Here is a 17253-nt window from a genome sequence, read left to right on the forward strand (position 1 = left end):
ATTCCAATGTTACTCCTCTAAAATAAACTATTATTTTAATGGCTAATATAGCCTACTTTTGTTTAGGAGTGCCCTTTCTTTTTACAATGTCATTGGCTCTTTACCCAAAATCTTAGAGCATTACTGAAGTGTTAAAACTAACATGTAAAGAATAATATAGGAGGAAAATTTGGACATACCTTTTTTTGGACGTTGTTTTCTGTCTCCTTATCCTGGAGATACGCATTTGTCTACTGTTAAGCTGTTAAAGGAAGAGGATTTTGGGAAAGTGGGGGAAAGTAATGTGTGTGGGGAATTATTTGAAAAAAAAAACAGGTTTTATATCTACTCTATAATATAAAATGATAAGGCTTTTTTTGTAACGTTTTTGTGTCACGTTTTTTGTCAAGTTATTTGAAATGTTTTGAAACTCAGGGGTACCCTGAGTGTCAAGTCTTCAGAATCCAAGGAGAACAGACCTACCAGTCCAGAACTCAGGGGGGGGTTGGGTGCCATAGGGAACCCCCCCCTTTCGAGTCTTCAAAATTTGAGGAGAACCGGCCTACCAGTCCAGAACACTGAGGAGAGGGGGGGGCACCTTTCGGGGCTTCAAAATTCGAGTCATCTGAATTCAAGAAGAACCGGCCTACCAGACTTGGGGTTGGGCACCTATGCAGGGGGGGGGGATTTCGCGTCATCAGAATTCAAGGAGAACCGGCCTACCCCAGGTCCGGAACTCGGGGGGGGGGGCTAGTATATGTATAATATTATTATTAAGGGTGGGTAGAGAGAGTGCTTGGGAGGAGAAAAGTGAGAGAAAGATCTGAAGATAGAAATTATTTTTTGGGGAAGAGGAAGAATTCAAAGAAGACTGATGGGAACCATCAATCTTCTTTGATTCATTATCCAAGTTTTTAATTCAGGGGCTTAAATTTACGGCCATTTTGTCGGTTTTCTGTGGAGATTGTGTTTTTTAGAATTTGCTTCTATGAATTGCTGCTCTTGTTTCCTCCAAGTTTGTACCATTAATATAAGGACTATAAAATACAAGTCCATAATATAAAGACTTTTCAACTGATTGCATTCTCATACACAGCCAGTCTCATACAGAGACAACTATATTTTTCATCCTACAAGACAGGCACACAATTGACAAACAGACAGCATATTATATAGTGGTACATAAAAACTTAAAATTTCAGGGACATCTTGCAAAATTGTGAGGAAAACATTGCATATAAGAGAATGATGCAGAGAACACTGATGTATAGGAATAAGGATATTATGATTCCATTGTGCAGGGCTTTGATCACGCTGCACATGGATTATGCGCAGATTTAGTCACCTGGATTTCTAAAGGATGATGAGTTGTTTGAAATGATTCAGAGATGACTGACTGTTTCTTGACAAAGTGGAATGTGAAATATGAGGACAGATTGAGAGAATGCAGATTGCAGAGCCTAGTGGATAGAAGGGGGGGGGGAGAAACATGATCATGACATATAAGTTGGTAAAGGGTAATTACCAGATTAATGTGGATGAGATTTTTCATAAAATATCTAGAGACAGGGAGAGAATAAGAGGTCATTCCTGGAAAGCATATAAGGAAGATGTGAGTAGGGGAAGAGGGACAGGGGGAAGTAGATTTTTTGCATGGAGAGTGGTGAGTGATTGGAATGCATTGTCTGAAAGAGTAGTGAGTGCAGAAACAGTGAATGACATAACGAGCTGTGCATGTAAAAGTGGGACCTCTTGCAATCAGTCTCCTGACTATGGAGTTCTGATGATGATGATAATTCTGCATAGGATTGATTATCCGATATGAATATTAATTATGTTTACATGAAGCAAAGTTGATTGGCTCTGACAGTCCACTGAGTGTAATGCATTTAGGGAAGATGAAATAAATTATTACTCAGTTAAATAAATTATTAAAATTATTACTTTATTCATTAAATGAATTAAAATTAATACTTATAATAGGGGTGCTTAAGGATCAAAGCTGTATAACTGAGAGGAGACCTCCACATAGCCTTTAAAGGAATGCAGAGAACTGACTAGGGCTTCTGAACTAATGTCCAATCCTCACCTTCTCGTGGTGCACCCTGTTGGGTATCTACATTGATATTGAACAAACGAGAATGGGCTGGCAATTTGGGATTTAGCCGACCAAATTGTATTCTTATTGGTTAAACCAAAATAAAAAATGATGGTAAGACATGACAAAATTTCATGCCGGCTGGGGTGTCGCCCAGTTAAACAAGGCCCCCGTTGTTTTTGCCAGAGAACCAGGGCGAACAGCGAAAAGTCAGCTACTGGAAGAAATCTGAAAATAAACCCCAACTCAACATCACTAGAGTTAAAGATCGGTACTATCAACGTAAGAAACCTGAATGGCAAAGAAATGCAGCTAGCTGAGGAATTAGATAAGTACCAGATCGACATAATAGGGGTGACTGAAACAAAAAAGACCAAAACTGGTGAGATCTTTCTGAGCAATAAATACAAAATGTTATATTCAGGCAATGACAATCAAGGAAAAGGAGTAGCAGCCATAGTATTCAACACAAAATACGAGGCTAATCTTCTTGAATGGCAGTCAGTCTCAAGTAGATTAATGTGGGCAAATATGAGAATGGGGAACTGGACAATGAGACTTATTTGTGCCTAAGGTACCACAGAAGGTTCTACTAAGGTAGAAGTGGAGGAATTTTTTGATGCTTTAGAAAAAGCAACTGACACAATGAAAAAAGGAAAAGTTGGTCCTTGTTGGGGATCTAAACAGCAGAGTAGGAAATCATTGTGAGACATACAAAAATATTTTGGGAAAATTTGGAGAAAAGAGCAAAGCTAATAATAATGGCAAATATCTGTTGGATTTCTGCTCCGGACATGGACTGGTTATTACTAACACCATGTTCCAACATAAAAATGTGCACAAATTCACATGGAGAGAAGAGGCTAGGAATAAGAAAATTCTCATTGAATATGTTATTGTTGATAGTGATGTTTTCTCCCTGGTGCAGGACACCAGAGTGTACAGAGGATTTGAAATTGGAAGTGATCACTATTTAGTCTTGAGCAGGATAAAATTAAATTTCATATTGAAAAGAATAACATGCAAGAAAGTTTTAAAGCGAATAAAAGTTGAGCAGCTCTCAGATGCGAACTGTAGACTAAAATACAGAAAGATTATTGAAAATAAAATGAAAGAGTTTGAGAACAGGAATCAAACCTTGGAGATTCAGTGGCAAACTCTGAAGAAAACATTGATTGATTCTGCCAGAGAGGCATGTGGTGAGGTTGTGTGCAAGGATAAAAAAATCAGAACTCCCTGGTGGACACAGGAAGTTAAAGAGGCAGTGAAGGAAAAGAAGAAAGCATATCAAAAGTTCCTGTCAAATAAGTCAGCTTTTACTCTTACAGAATACAGAGACAAATGTAAGAAAGCTAAACACTGTGTAAAACTAGCTAAACAAAAGTCATGGGAGGACTTTGGCAAGAATATAGAAAATAAATATCAAGAAGGTGGCAAAATATTCTGGAGGTTGTTGAAGAAGCTTAAGAATGGAGGAAAGAGTGCTGTAAAAGGAGTTAGAGATGATAAAGGTGACATGAAAACAGGAGAAAAAGATATCCTTGAAGTATGGAGTAATTACTTTGAAAAACTGCTAAATGAAATAAGCAGTGATGACAGCACAGTGATAAAAAACACTGACCAGGCATGCAGTCAGGAATACATATCCATACTTGAAGTAGAAAAAGCCATCATAGGCTTGAAATGTGGAAAGGCAACAGGAGTAGATGATATTCGACCAGAAATGCTGAAGTATGGTGGTATAAAAGTCTTACAGTGGCTGCACTGCATAGTTCAGAAAGCCTGGACAGAGGGACAAATTCCTAATGATTGGAGTAGAGCTCTCATAGTACCCATATATAAAAAGGGAAATAAAACTGAATGTGAGAATTACAGAGGTATTTCCCTACTGAGTGTTCCTGGCAAGATCTATGCAAGTATACTTGAGAAACGGTTGAGAAGAATTGTGGAAGAAAAGCTTGGTGAAGAACAAGCTGGATTCAGGCCAAATAGAGGCTGTCAGGATCAGATCTTCACTTTACGACAAATAGTCGAGAAAGCATGGGAATATAACAAAGATCTGTATTTAAGTGTTGTCGATTTGGAAAAGGCATATGACAAGGTGCCAAGAGAGAAGCTATTCAATATGCTGCAGTTATATGGTGTCAATGGGGCATTATATCAAGGAATACTTATTCTTTATTTGAGTTGTCAGCAGTTAGAATTGAAGGAAGTACAGGAAGATGGTTTAATGTTAAATCTGGTGTGAGACAAGGATGTACATTATCCCCTCTGTTATTCAATATCTATATGGATCACATTATGAAGGAAAGTGGTATTAAACCTGATATCAAAATTGGAGAAGTTAATGTCAGTTCTTTGCTTTACGGATGATGTTATACTTCTAAATAAATCCGCTACAAGTCTGCAAGATTCTCTGACTAAATTGAATAGCTGTTGTAATAGATATGGTATGAAGGGCAGCAATAAAAAGACAAAGACAATGAAAATAGGCAGAATCATTGAAAATATCAACTGTGTTGTGAATGGAGAACCTGTGGAACAAGTAAAACATTTCAGCTACTTAGGCATGATTTTTACTGAAGATGGTAAATTAAATATAGAAATGGACAACAGAATCAGCAAAGCTGGTATGGTAGGAAGTCAATTGAATAAATTCATATGGAATAAGAGAGAAATTAGTCAGAACATAAATTAGCTGTATACAAGACAGTGTTCAAACCAGTTTTAACTTATGGATCTGAGAGCTGGGTCAGAAGTAAAACACTTGACCAAAGACTAGAGACCGCAGATATGAGAGTCCTGAGAAAGATTAGAGGCGTGAACAGATGGCATCAATGGCAATATCATATTAAAAATGAGGATATTAGGAAAGATCTTGACATTGTCAGCATCCAGGAATGTGTTAGCAGAGCTAATCTCAGGTGGTATTGTCACTTAAATAGAATGGGAGAGGAAAGATTAGCAAAACAAGTGTTCTCTGCCAGGTTGGCAGGAAAACGACCCAGAGGAAGACCGATATAGGTGGACTGATACGGTACAATGTGCCTTAGACGATAGAAATATAAGATCTGATAATGTTGGAGTCTTGACAAGTAACAGACTGATTTGGAGGAAAATTGTAAACTTGTAGATAGGAAGTTAGTAATGATGTAATTTTTTCATGTAGTACTGTCATATCCTGTACACCCCTTGAGGGTACATGGCAGGAATTTGATGATGATGATAATGATGATGATGACTTATTTAATATTTATAAAATTTAAATACTGTTTAAATAAGTATCAGTGAGCCTCAAACATGTTAGGCTCAACAACCTGTCATGGCCATGCAACATAACTTCATATAAACCTAATTAATAATAAGATAGAGCAGTTAACCTCATTTGAATACTATGTTTATATAAACATACAAATGCTATAACTGGCTGCTTCACTTTCCATTCAAAATCCCTCAAAGATTACTCCTGTTCTAAACAAGATTCAAAACCAGATCTTTCCAAAGGATATCTTTACTCCTTCATGAGCTATGAAGGCTCTAAATTTTCAAAAACTGTATTCAAAACATAATATAGAATATAATTTTAACAAAAAGAAAAACATACACACCTCTTGTTCTAGTTGATCCCGAAGAATTCTGATTGGAACTTGAAGAAATGATGATGTGCTTTTCTTTATATTAAAATTTTCCTAAATTAAAAATTATACTTCAATTGAAAGAGACATAAATGCAATAGTAATCATTATGTGTAATTCAAACAACATTTATTATTAGCGGAGCAAAACTGTTTTATTTCAAAATATCAAAACATATGGTTTGATTTGGAACTACATAATGGAAAGCATAAATAAAAGATCACATGCCAATCGTTGTCTTTCTATTCCTGCAGTAGGACTAGAAAGCATGAAACTATGAAAGAACATAGCCAGAAGCAAGTAACCCTTACTTTCCTTTTATGCAATTCAAAATTAGCCACATGTTTTGACAGACTACTCCAAAACAATATGCTCTGATACTATAATAAAAGAAAAATAAAGTACTCCTAGCTCTGCAAGAACATCTCTCCCTCTTTCACATAGTAATATGAATACCTGGAATAAAATCATCACCCTTAGCTAGTATATTCCTCCACAATGCAATGGCTACCACAGTATATAAAAGGAAATGAATGTGAAGGATAATTTAATATATGTATGATTCTCAAAAAAGTACCAAAAACAGGAAGGCTCCACAAAAATAAACTCTTTTCCAGGAGAATAATATCTGTTACATTAAGCAATGCAGACATGACTAAACTTGTATACTAATATAATTCTGACCGAATGCCCAAGCTACAAAGATATCCTATATTATATTATGAAGTTTCTCAACAAGAAATTTCAAAATGGTTGGCTCACAAATTTCACAGATGTTTGCAGGATTTTGTGTGGTAAACAAGAAATCTTTTTCACATATCTAGAGCATGTAATAATGATTTTAAACCAAGAAATCATTCAGTGAAATAGTTCAGTGACTGGAAGCAGTTTGAAGAAGGAAGCAAACAGAGGCAAAAGAATCATGCACTCTAACAGACCACAATCAGTAGTATGCAAAAAGCATAGCGAAACATATAATGCAATTAGAATCTTTGTGAAGAAATAAACAAGTTCTACTCTAACTAAAAATAAGCAAGAATTACAGGGCACATGAAAACTTTAAGAGGATACTTTGTCAAGGGAATAGCAACAACAGCATGAACCAATGAATCAACTGTGAGATATGACAATACTATAAACTGGTGATGTGGTGAGTGAATTTAATATTAGTGAAATATGAATGATACAATCCACTTGAATACAGTCACCAACCTGATGCATTCCTTCTGTGTAGGTTAACATGAAAACATATTAACAAATGTTTTAACATAATTAATACTTTTAAGATAAACATGATTCATAAATTTTCACCATCAAGCTATGTGACATAATTTATTGAAAAAAAAATTGTATCCTGCTGTATATTTAATTCATCTAATCTTTTGAATGTGAAAAATTTTATTCACAAAAGAAATCTTGATATGTTAATTGTATTAGAATTGCATTAATTGGAAGAACTACGGTACGTTGCGCCCTTCGATTCCCGTCATGATGGGAGGAATCTCTATATGGACTTTTTCAATTGAAGGTGAGTTAGCCGATCTCATACGGAGGTAGCAGGGTTTTTTTCCTCCCAGAAACTCTTTTTCATCCTGCACACAGACAAATCGGCCCTTCAGAACACACATCATTTACAGACAAAAAATACTAGCTGTGGTGGTGGTTGTGGTTTTAAACCCTTAGTCCATCTATAGTACTTAATAGGTTTACAACTTTTTTTTTTCCTTTTTCCCAGACACAATTGCATGTGCTGGTAAAGTACACTATCTGATCAAAAGTACCCAAACACCCCTCTGTAATTCGTAAATTGACGTCTAGATGTCACTATGACCTCACTTATCAGTATAAAAGGATGCACGGAGCTGTGTGTTGTTCAGTGATAAGAAGTATGAGCAGAATGAGTAGGTCAAGGGAGCTCAGTGACTTCAAATGTAAACTCAGTAAGAAATCTGTCAGAGACATTTCAACCCTCCTTAAGTTGCCCAAGTCAACAGTTGGTGACGTAATTGTGAAGTGGAAATGTGAAACCACAACAAAACCACGTTTTGTTGTGGTAGGCCACGTTTAATGACAGACATTAAACCATCGAGCATTGAAGAAGGTGGTTCGTGGAAATTTCCAGACATCAAGTTAAACAATCACCTGGGAGTTCTGCAGTGCTATTAACTGTCCAGCCAGCACCATGACTGTGCGTCGAAAGTTAAGAGGAATGGGGTTTCATGGTTGAGCAGCTGTCCATAAACTAAACATTTCTCCTGTGAACGCTAAGCGCCACCTGCAGTGGTAAAGAGCGATGCCACTAGACAGTGGACAACTGGAAACGTAGGATTTGGAGTGATGAATCATGCTTTACCATGTGGTAGTCCGATGGAAGGGTCTGGGTATGGTAAATGCCTGGAGAATGATTCCTGCAAGCACGTGTAGTGCCAACATGGTAAAACATAATTCATTGTGTGGCATTACATTGTTTTTCATGGAATGGACTTGGCCTTCTCATAACACTACACGGAAATCTAAATGTGGAAGGGTACAAGGCCATTTTGACCCGTTGCTTACTGCCTACGGTAGAAAATCAATTTGGTGATGACTATTGTCTCTATCAGCATGACAATGCCACCTGCATAAAGCAAGGTCTGTGAGGGAATGGTCTGTGGACAATAATGTTCCAGAAATGGACTGGCCGGCCCAAAGCACTGAACTGAAACCCACAGAACACCTTTGGGATGAATGAGAACGCTGACTTTGCTCCAGACCCCAACGACCTACATCATGAACTGCTCTGGCTACAGCTCTTCAGGAAAAATGGGCTGCCATTCCTCCTCCAGAAACGTTCCGACACCTGATAGAAAGTCTCCCTGGCAGAGTTAGAGCTGTCATAGAAGCAAAGGGTGGACCCACCCAGTATTAATGTCCACTGGAAAGCATGTCACAGGGAAGGTCTGATTACAGTTTCGAGTAGGTGTCTGGATACTTCTGATCAGATAGTGTATAAAGACTAAAAAGTATTTAAATGTATGAACACAAATATACAGCAGGTTTATCTACCTTATGGAAATTTGCTGTAAGGTGATGTAACAGTAACAGACACATGTTAAAGAAAATTTTTTTAACTTAAAATTTTTTTTCCATGATCCTTTCAGGATAATTTGCATAAGTCTGAGGGTATGCCCATACACTCAGCGCTCTCTCTCTTTACAGACTCTTTATAGCAGGCTACTGCCTGACCAAGAAAACATTTTAACTGGTATGAATGCTTTCTAATAACTCAATCACTATAGTCTATTTGTTATCTGATAACTAATTTTTGCATTTCACTATAAGTAGATCTGCTTGACTGATAATAACCAGGTTTTTAACTTGTATGTAATATTTATTTATACTAGATGTATTTCCTCTACATGTTTTGCTGTCTCTATGATTAATGGCATCATCGGAAGGTTATTAGCATAAATAAAAAACCACAAAATATTAACCATTTTCCAGTAACAGTTAATATCTATAGTTGAAAAGACTGAAATGAATACTCATGATTAGATTATCATTCCAGTCTTTTCAACTATAGATATTAACTGCTGCTGGAAAACATTTAATTTTTTTGCTTTTTTTTTTTTTAATTTAAGTAACCTCCCAGTGAACACAACACGTAGAGGAAATACATCTAGTATCAATAAAACAATTGCATACGAGTTAAAAACCTGGTTATTATCAATCAAATCTGATAAGTAAGTTTTATGTCACAAAAATATAGAAATTTGCATTAAAAATTATCATGTCCCAATCGCTTCATGAGTTCAGAGAAAGAATTAGTCTACAGCCTGTTGGAATGAACTGTTGTACTTTGCCTTATTCATTTATTATCAGCTTAATTTAAAATTATCAAAAAAGAAAAGTGAATTTAAGAATATAACATCCTTACAGAAGCAGAAAGCAGAAAAAGAAAAGAAACATAAAATTTTAAACCTCCACAAATCTGAATTGAAAGTAATGAACTTGTCTCTAAATTTCAGTTGTCTCATTCTGCAATAACTTCCTGAATAAACAATGTTTATATTGTGTTACTATAGTTCAAACTGTATTTCCATGAAATTCATGACACAGTAAGATAGGGCTTGATTTATGATAGCTAACTTAACTATGGTTTCCTGGAACCAATTAGACTATGAAAGCATAGAGGTACACTATGTGCATATTATGTACATAGTAGGAGATACACACTTTCATACACAAAACTCATCCAACCGTGCCTCAATCTGATTCAGTGTGTCTACATTCACAACACATTCCGCTCACCAACCATTCTCCATAGAGATCTGGTGATCAAGAAGAATTTCAGCACTTTCCTTAAAATGAAAGATTTGTAGGCGTTTCAATGTATAAGATGTTGAAAGTTTATTTTTCACTTGGTTAGACTATAATAAATTTAGTTTAATCCTTTATCCAAGTGTGTGCAAACTTTGTTTGCACACACTTGGATAAAGGTGTGTGCAAACTTTAAAGTTTGCACACACCTTTATCCAAGTATCTTCAGGACAGGGGTAAAGTGGTATAACACCGGGCAACTCCTTGCAAAAGTGGAGCAAGCTACCAACACTCCTATCTCAGTATCGCCCATGATGCAAAACACATCTCCTTGCGGAGATGTATAATGTTATGCATTAAGGGAAGGGCCACTACCCATACTAGTTTCGACCTTTACTGAGGTCTCTTCAGTGGGAGTCAGGCCCAGAGGTGGAGATACAAGGCAGAAGCAATGGCAGGTCATCTTTACCTATAGGAGTTGCCAAACGGTGCCACCTTTTTATTGAATTACTCTGGATTTAGAGAAAGATGTTGAAAGCTTATTAATGTTATACATATTTGCAAGGAGATGTGTTTTGCATTATGGGAGATACTGAGATAGGAGTGTTGGTAGTGCTCCACCTTTGCAAGGAGTTGCCCAGTGTTGTACCACTTTACCCCAGTCCTGAAGATACTTTCAGGCACAAACTTTGTTTGCACACACTTGGATAAAGGATTAAAACTAAATTTATTCTATCTATAAGCTTAGCATCATCCCAAAGGACCCAGTAATTAGCATTATTAATTCCATGTTCTGAAACGTGGACTTATGTTTATTTAAGTTCAAGTTATTCAGAATTGAGTTGGAATTCAGAAATATGTTTTGCATCGGAGCAGCTAGTTTATCAGAAACAGAATGAGTTGCAGTTAGAGGGAATTTGATGGATCCAGATAGCAAATAACAGTTGTAAATGATCATAAGAAGGCAAAATGCACCTGATTTGGTTGACAGGTTTAAATATGACTGCAAGAATGAAATTTCTTTGGGATACGAGCAACATATTCAGCATTACCTTGAATATAAGTAATAGATATCCTGGAGGGGAGATCTCTTTCAGTGGAATTTTAAATATGTACACACAGAATCCTAATAGTGTAATCATTTTCAACCTGCCACTATTATGACTACACATGAAAAGATAGATAGCAGTGTACTTTTAGTAGTCTTATTCTAATGGATTTCACATAGTTAAACCTTCATCACAGATAATTCAGACAGAAGGACGTTACTATTTTCATTACTCTTCTCACCCCCCCGCACGCACACACACTTGTTTAATTCAGTGAGAATGAAAAAAAAAAATAATAGTTAAGAAATAATCTACTTTGAACTTTCAGAATAATAACTTCAGACTGAATTAAGAGAGAAACTTATTGTGATCTAAATGAAGTTGATTCAGTCAGAAGAAAAACTTTTTATGTTTTGTTATTTTTCAAAACTCAGCTGTTCTCCGATTAATCTGATTCCCATTATCTTAATTAGTAAACTGATAAGATTTTGAGTTATGAGGATATTAATTCATGTATATATATATATATCCCAACTCAAACGTTTTTTTAAAGAATGTATTTTTAATAATTATAATACTCGGAGTTGAAATTAAAGAAAAGAAAAACATGCACATACATGCTAAATTTTGTGTTCACAGTTCAACAATCTGCTAATGTTATTTCCAGCAGAATAATGTTCTATGTCATAGGCAGAGATCATTCAGGAATGTTTGCAGGAGCATCAGGACAAACCTACCATATTTCAGGCCTTGTCAACCTAACTGAGCAGTTCATGATGAGTTCTTCCCGAGAGTCCAATCTGATGTAAATGTGGGATGCAACTACGTCTACATAGGGCAGATTTCCTGTGAAATGTTTTCAACACCTCATGAAGTCCATGATACTCATGAGTTAAGGAGGGACTGCTATAGTATTAGAGAGGCATATCTGAAACTCGCCATTCAGTACATAGATATAGATTGTATTTTAACTGGAAGTCAGCATCTAGAAATGATGGACAAAAAGGAAAGTAGTTGGCATTAAACAGGTTATTGATGATACATTATCTCCAAGGCTTGAAAAATGCACTCATATGTTCATCTATGATGAGTGAAGTTTCAGCAGATGATTAAAAAATTAGAAGAGGAGTTTAATTGTCCATTTTATTTATATAATGCCAATTGTGAAATGTTTTTTGTCATAAACATTTCTTATTTTTATCTTACCTTACTCATAATGCCTACAGTTCTGTCCAGGCATGCTAGTCATTAGAAACTGTTCTGTTAATTATGACTAATTTGTGGTAATGGAATATGATCAATAAGAGGTCAGGATACTCAGGTATCAGAAATATATTTATGTAAAGAGCACTCAAACATAACACAAAGTAACAGCTATTTGTGATGGTGTACAGAGTTTTATTTTATTTGAATTCAACAAAGAAATTGAATTGTGGGTTTGAATCTAACCTAGGGCATTAAGTTAATTAACGTATTTGTCGGCGTATAAGATGCACTTTTTTTCTTTGAAAATATGTCTCAAATACAGGGTGCGTCTTATATGCCGATACCCAGTTTTTTATTACTTTAATTTCTGGAAATTTTCTGTTCCGAGTTACGTGATTTCTTTCTTGCAGTGTGTGAGAGTATTCCAGTTATGTAGAGTTCAGTGGATGCGTTCGTTCTGCTGTTAAATTTTCTCTAAATTTCTTAGCAAATTATGGCTGAAAAACATCAACATTGCTACAGTACTGCATACAAGCTACGTGTAATTGCGTATGCTAAAGAACATGGAAACAGGGCTGCAGAGAGGCATTTCGGGCTACTCCCAACTGAGAAAATGATAAGAACTTGGCGGAATCAGGAAGAGGATCTAAAAAAAGCAACTCACAGTAAACATAACTTACAAAATGGACAGAACTTGAGGCAGAACTGAATACTTGGATTTTAGACCACAGAAAAGCAGGACTTTCAGTGTCTACAAAAATGATTATTCATCAAGCGAAAGCGATAGCCACTAACAGAGGGATTGCCAACTTTACTGGATCAACATTATGGTGTTCAAGATTCATGAAGAGAAACCAGCTATGTATGAGGACTAAAACAAAAATATCACAAAAGATGCAGGCTGAATATGAAGAAAAAATTATCAAATTTCATTGATTCGTCATTAAAGCAAGGAAACGAGAAAATTTTGAACTTGTGCAAATAGGAAACATGGACGAGGTTCTGATGACTTTTGATGTGCCCTCAAACAAAACTTGAGATTCCAAGGGCACAAAAAATTTTACTGTTAAAATTTTGGGCACAAAAAATCTCACTACACGGTTGTTTTATCCTGCTGTGCTGATGGGACAAAATTACTGCCACTATTGATTTTTAAAAGGAAGATACTACCCAAAGAAAAACTGCTTAAAGTAGTATTTGTACATGTTCAAGCAAAAGGTTGGATGGATGGAGGAGGAATGAAGTTATGGATAGATAAAATTTGGTCTAGGTGCCCTGGCGGACTGTTGAAGAAGCCTGCCCTGCTAGTATGGGATCAGTTTCATTCTCACAGAACAGAAGATGTTAAAAATAAACTCAAGGAATTGAAAACTCAGTTAGCTGTAATTCCAGGAGGTCTAACTAGTCAGCTTCAACCTTTAGATGTCTGTATTAATAAACCATTTAAAGGATTTATGAAGGAGAAGTGGAACAACTGGATGCAGTCTTCAGATTTTGAGGTTACGCCATCAGGAAGAAGCCTAGCATTTCGCAAGTTTGTGAGTGGGTCAAAGCTTCATGAGATGCTGTGAAAACTGAGACAGTGGTTAAATCATTTAAGAAGTGTGGCATTAGTAATGCACTGGATAGTACAGAGGACAGTTTGTTGTATGAGGACTCAGATTCTGATTTAGAAGAGGTTTCAAGCATCTCTTCATTTAGCTCTGGAGATGAATTTCTGGGTTTTGACAAAGAAGATTAAAAGGTGGGTACTCTTTCCTAGTTAGATCAGTTATTTTTGTTGAAAGTAGACCTACTTATTACTTTATATTTGAAATATTGTAAATTCATTATAATATTCAGTAATAAAGTTTTTTTCCTAAAAAATGTCTACAAAAAGGGGGTGCGTCTTATATGCTGGCAAATACGGTAAGTTCTTAACTCAAAGAGTTGTCATGCTCTAGGCGAGCATGACTACTCTGAGTTAAGATGTCTTGATTAAAAAAAAAAAACTAATGCTTTTATAGATGTGATTCAAGACATAAGTGGTGTGAAAATGATCATGTATCATTAATAAATATATAATAATAAATGGTCATGCGTTGTCGCTGATAAAACATGCAAGTTTTTTCTTCACATCTCACAGACTGATAAATATGATAATATGTAAGTAGTTGACATACTGGCTTCAACATTGGTAGTTAAACTTAGAAAAATTAGCCACAGCATTAATAAAAGCTTTTAAATTGATCAGATCCATGACTGAACTACAATATATTTGGTAACCCAAATTGACACCTGACTAGTGGGGCAGCACAAAATTTTTCAAGCCGTGACTATCTCATATGTTATTTGAATGAATTACATTTATTAAGAAATATTAAGAAAATTAATGTCAATTTAGGAATTTTAAAATGAGTTATTTACTATTCTAAATTCTCAATATTCAATAATGGAATTATATGGCTTCTGTAGCAAACTAGCACAGAAATTCATAATAAAATTATTTAAAAATATTGAAAATAGAATACATAAATTACTTTCCTAATGAAAAAAATTAACACATGTGGTTACAGCAAAATTTATTGTGAAAAAAATAAAATAAAAATAACATCTGAAAATAGATAAAAGAAAGGGAATTATTTAATATAGATAAAAGATAAAAGAAAGGGAATTAGAAGAGTAGTGTCTAAATACAAATTAAATGCTTTACTGTAAAACTGATTTGACTATAATTAAATATATATTAAATTCCAACCTGATGTGGCTCCTCCTTCCACATTCTTAACTTGATAAGAGTTCCATATGTACTTCTCAGTGAAACATAATCCCATTCATTACTGAATAAAGCATACTTCCTATAATTGTCCTTCTCACTTTTCTGAGGTGACAACAATTCAGGATCAGGTGTTCTTGGAGTGTTCATTTCTCTATTTACATTGGCAGAAGATAAATGACACTGTTCTTCTTTATGATGTTTTTTTGCTGGAACTAAAAATAGTTCATTACTTTTAAAAATAATAATTTGTTACCATGATTTATTAGTTTTTAAACATTACAGGAAAATAGAATACATAAATTTGTATCCAACAAAGTAATATTTTATGCAAAAAATCATCAGAAGAGATATAAAACAATTTAAGGGCAGAATTAAAAACTTTTAAGACTTCTAAATTAAATTATGTAGCCTTCTTTCATCAGAGTTCCATCGGTCATCACGTAGGTTGCAACAAGATAGCTAAATGTTATATTTAATGTGTAGCAACATAGTCTAATTTGTAGATTGAGTGTTCCTGTGAGATATTTTCAGCATGGAATGCCATGTTTGGGTAAATTTCTAGGCAGCATTACTTTAATTTCATTGTTTCTTGTTGGCACTCTGATACAAAATGGCAGTGAAAGGTAGTTCGTTGCATAGGTCAGCATGAAAGACAAAGTGAATGGTGTAGATTTTCCCAAAACGGCATAGTGCCATGAATGTAGTAAGTATACATGAGAAGATGTTGTGGATGTTTATGCAGAGAGGCTAAATAAAAGAAAGGAGTAGTAAAGTATGTATGTAGGTACAATATTCTGATGCACCATGTGCTTATGTGACTGGCGATAAGATATCAAAAAATAATGCAAGATGAAGCAGATGGGGAGCAAAATGAAGAGAATTGTAGATAAGTATAGAAGAGTGAAGGAGACGGAAACAAATGATGTTGGTATGAAAGAGGTAACAAAAAAGTTGCAAGTGACATTTCACAGGATTCGATTATTAGTATTGCAGTGAATGAGAAGTGCAGGTTCTAAGTTTGTTTTCTGAGTAATAAAATGAATAGAGTCAGAAAGTTAAATAAAGTAGGTGTGAAATGGATGAATGAAGAGACTAATCATGCCATACAGAGAAAGAAGGCATTATGGAGGCAACATAAGATGAGTGGTAATAATCAATTCCATGAGGAGTGCAAAGAACAGGCAAGATGGGTATGCAGTATGAGTAGCAGCTAGCTAGTGAAGCCATAAAACCCAACCTAGGGAGTGTTTTAGAATGTATCCAGCAAAAAAGAATGATTATGGTAGATAACAGTGATTGGAGAAAATGGTAAAGTCAGAAAACCATGTCAGAAAAATGTTCATCTCATTATTACTAAATCAGCAAAAGACCATCTGCTATGACAGACTGACAACTGGAATTACACTAAAGCAGTGTTTCCCAAAGTATAGTCCGTGGACTGGTAGTGGTCTTTGGAAAACAGTGACTGGTCCTCAGAAAATATAAATATGGCATATAGATTCTTGATAGAGAAAATAAAGCTAGAAATGTAATATAATCAATAAATAATTGTTCACACATTTGGATTAGTGCACCTAAAACCTCCTCAAAAATTCTTGATGCTGTCCAGAGGAGATCAATTCGGCTCATAGATGATCTTTTCCTCACAAGCTCACTTCAACCTCTATCTCACGGATGCAAGCTCTGTGTCTCTTGTATATAGTGGAATTGTTTGCCAATACCAGTGAATTGGCAAACATCATTCCTCCACTTGCTATTGAACATGTTAAAACAAGAGCAGCAGCTACCCAAAATCCCTTTTTCAGTACAATCGCAAAAGACATTGAACAATCTGCTTCTCCTCTTCCTCATTTATTCCATCTACCTCTATCCTTTGGAATAGCCTTCCTCATAATGTGTTTTCCAATAACTTCAACCTCCAGCTCCTTAAGAAAAATGTCAATAAATTTCTTATTTCTCAATCCTTATCCACACCTCATACATAGCGCTGATGTGCTATAGGTTCTTATATCTCTCATGTGCCGGAGTTTAAAAATAAAAAATAAAAATCAAGATAGAAATGTTATACAGATCTGTAATACTATAAGTATACTTTCTATATAAATTGTCTGTTTTCTACTGGCTAGTTTGCCTGCATGTGGGATATATAAAAAAAACGAGTTTTTGGGAGGAAAAACACTGTCACTTCTGTACGAGACCAGCTTACTGTCACTTCTGTACTCACCTTCA

The 17253-nt window shown here is 35.4% G+C and overlaps 1 protein-coding gene across 1 annotated transcript in view; it reads right to left on the reverse strand.

Moving 5' to 3' along the window:
- cutlet (chromosome transmission fidelity protein 18 homolog) overlaps positions 1–17253 on the reverse strand; it is a 347064-nt gene that overhangs the window by 298886 nt on the left and 30925 nt on the right. Inside the window, exons 4-5 of the mRNA XM_090395883.1 lie at positions 15004–15236; positions 5686–5766 (exon numbers count right to left, since the gene is read on the reverse strand). Of these exons, the coding sequence (XP_090252009.1) occupies positions 5686–5766; positions 15004–15236 (314 nt within the window). The remainder of the gene's footprint in view (positions 1–5685; positions 5767–15003; positions 15237–17253) is intronic.

This window comes from Typopeltis vanoorti, chromosome 7, assembly GCF_054136105.1.
Source record: "Typopeltis vanoorti isolate ZY-2024b chromosome 7, IOZ_Tvanoo_1.0, whole genome shotgun sequence".
Taxonomy (NCBI): Eukaryota; Metazoa; Arthropoda; class Arachnida; order Uropygi; family Thelyphonidae; genus Typopeltis; species Typopeltis vanoorti.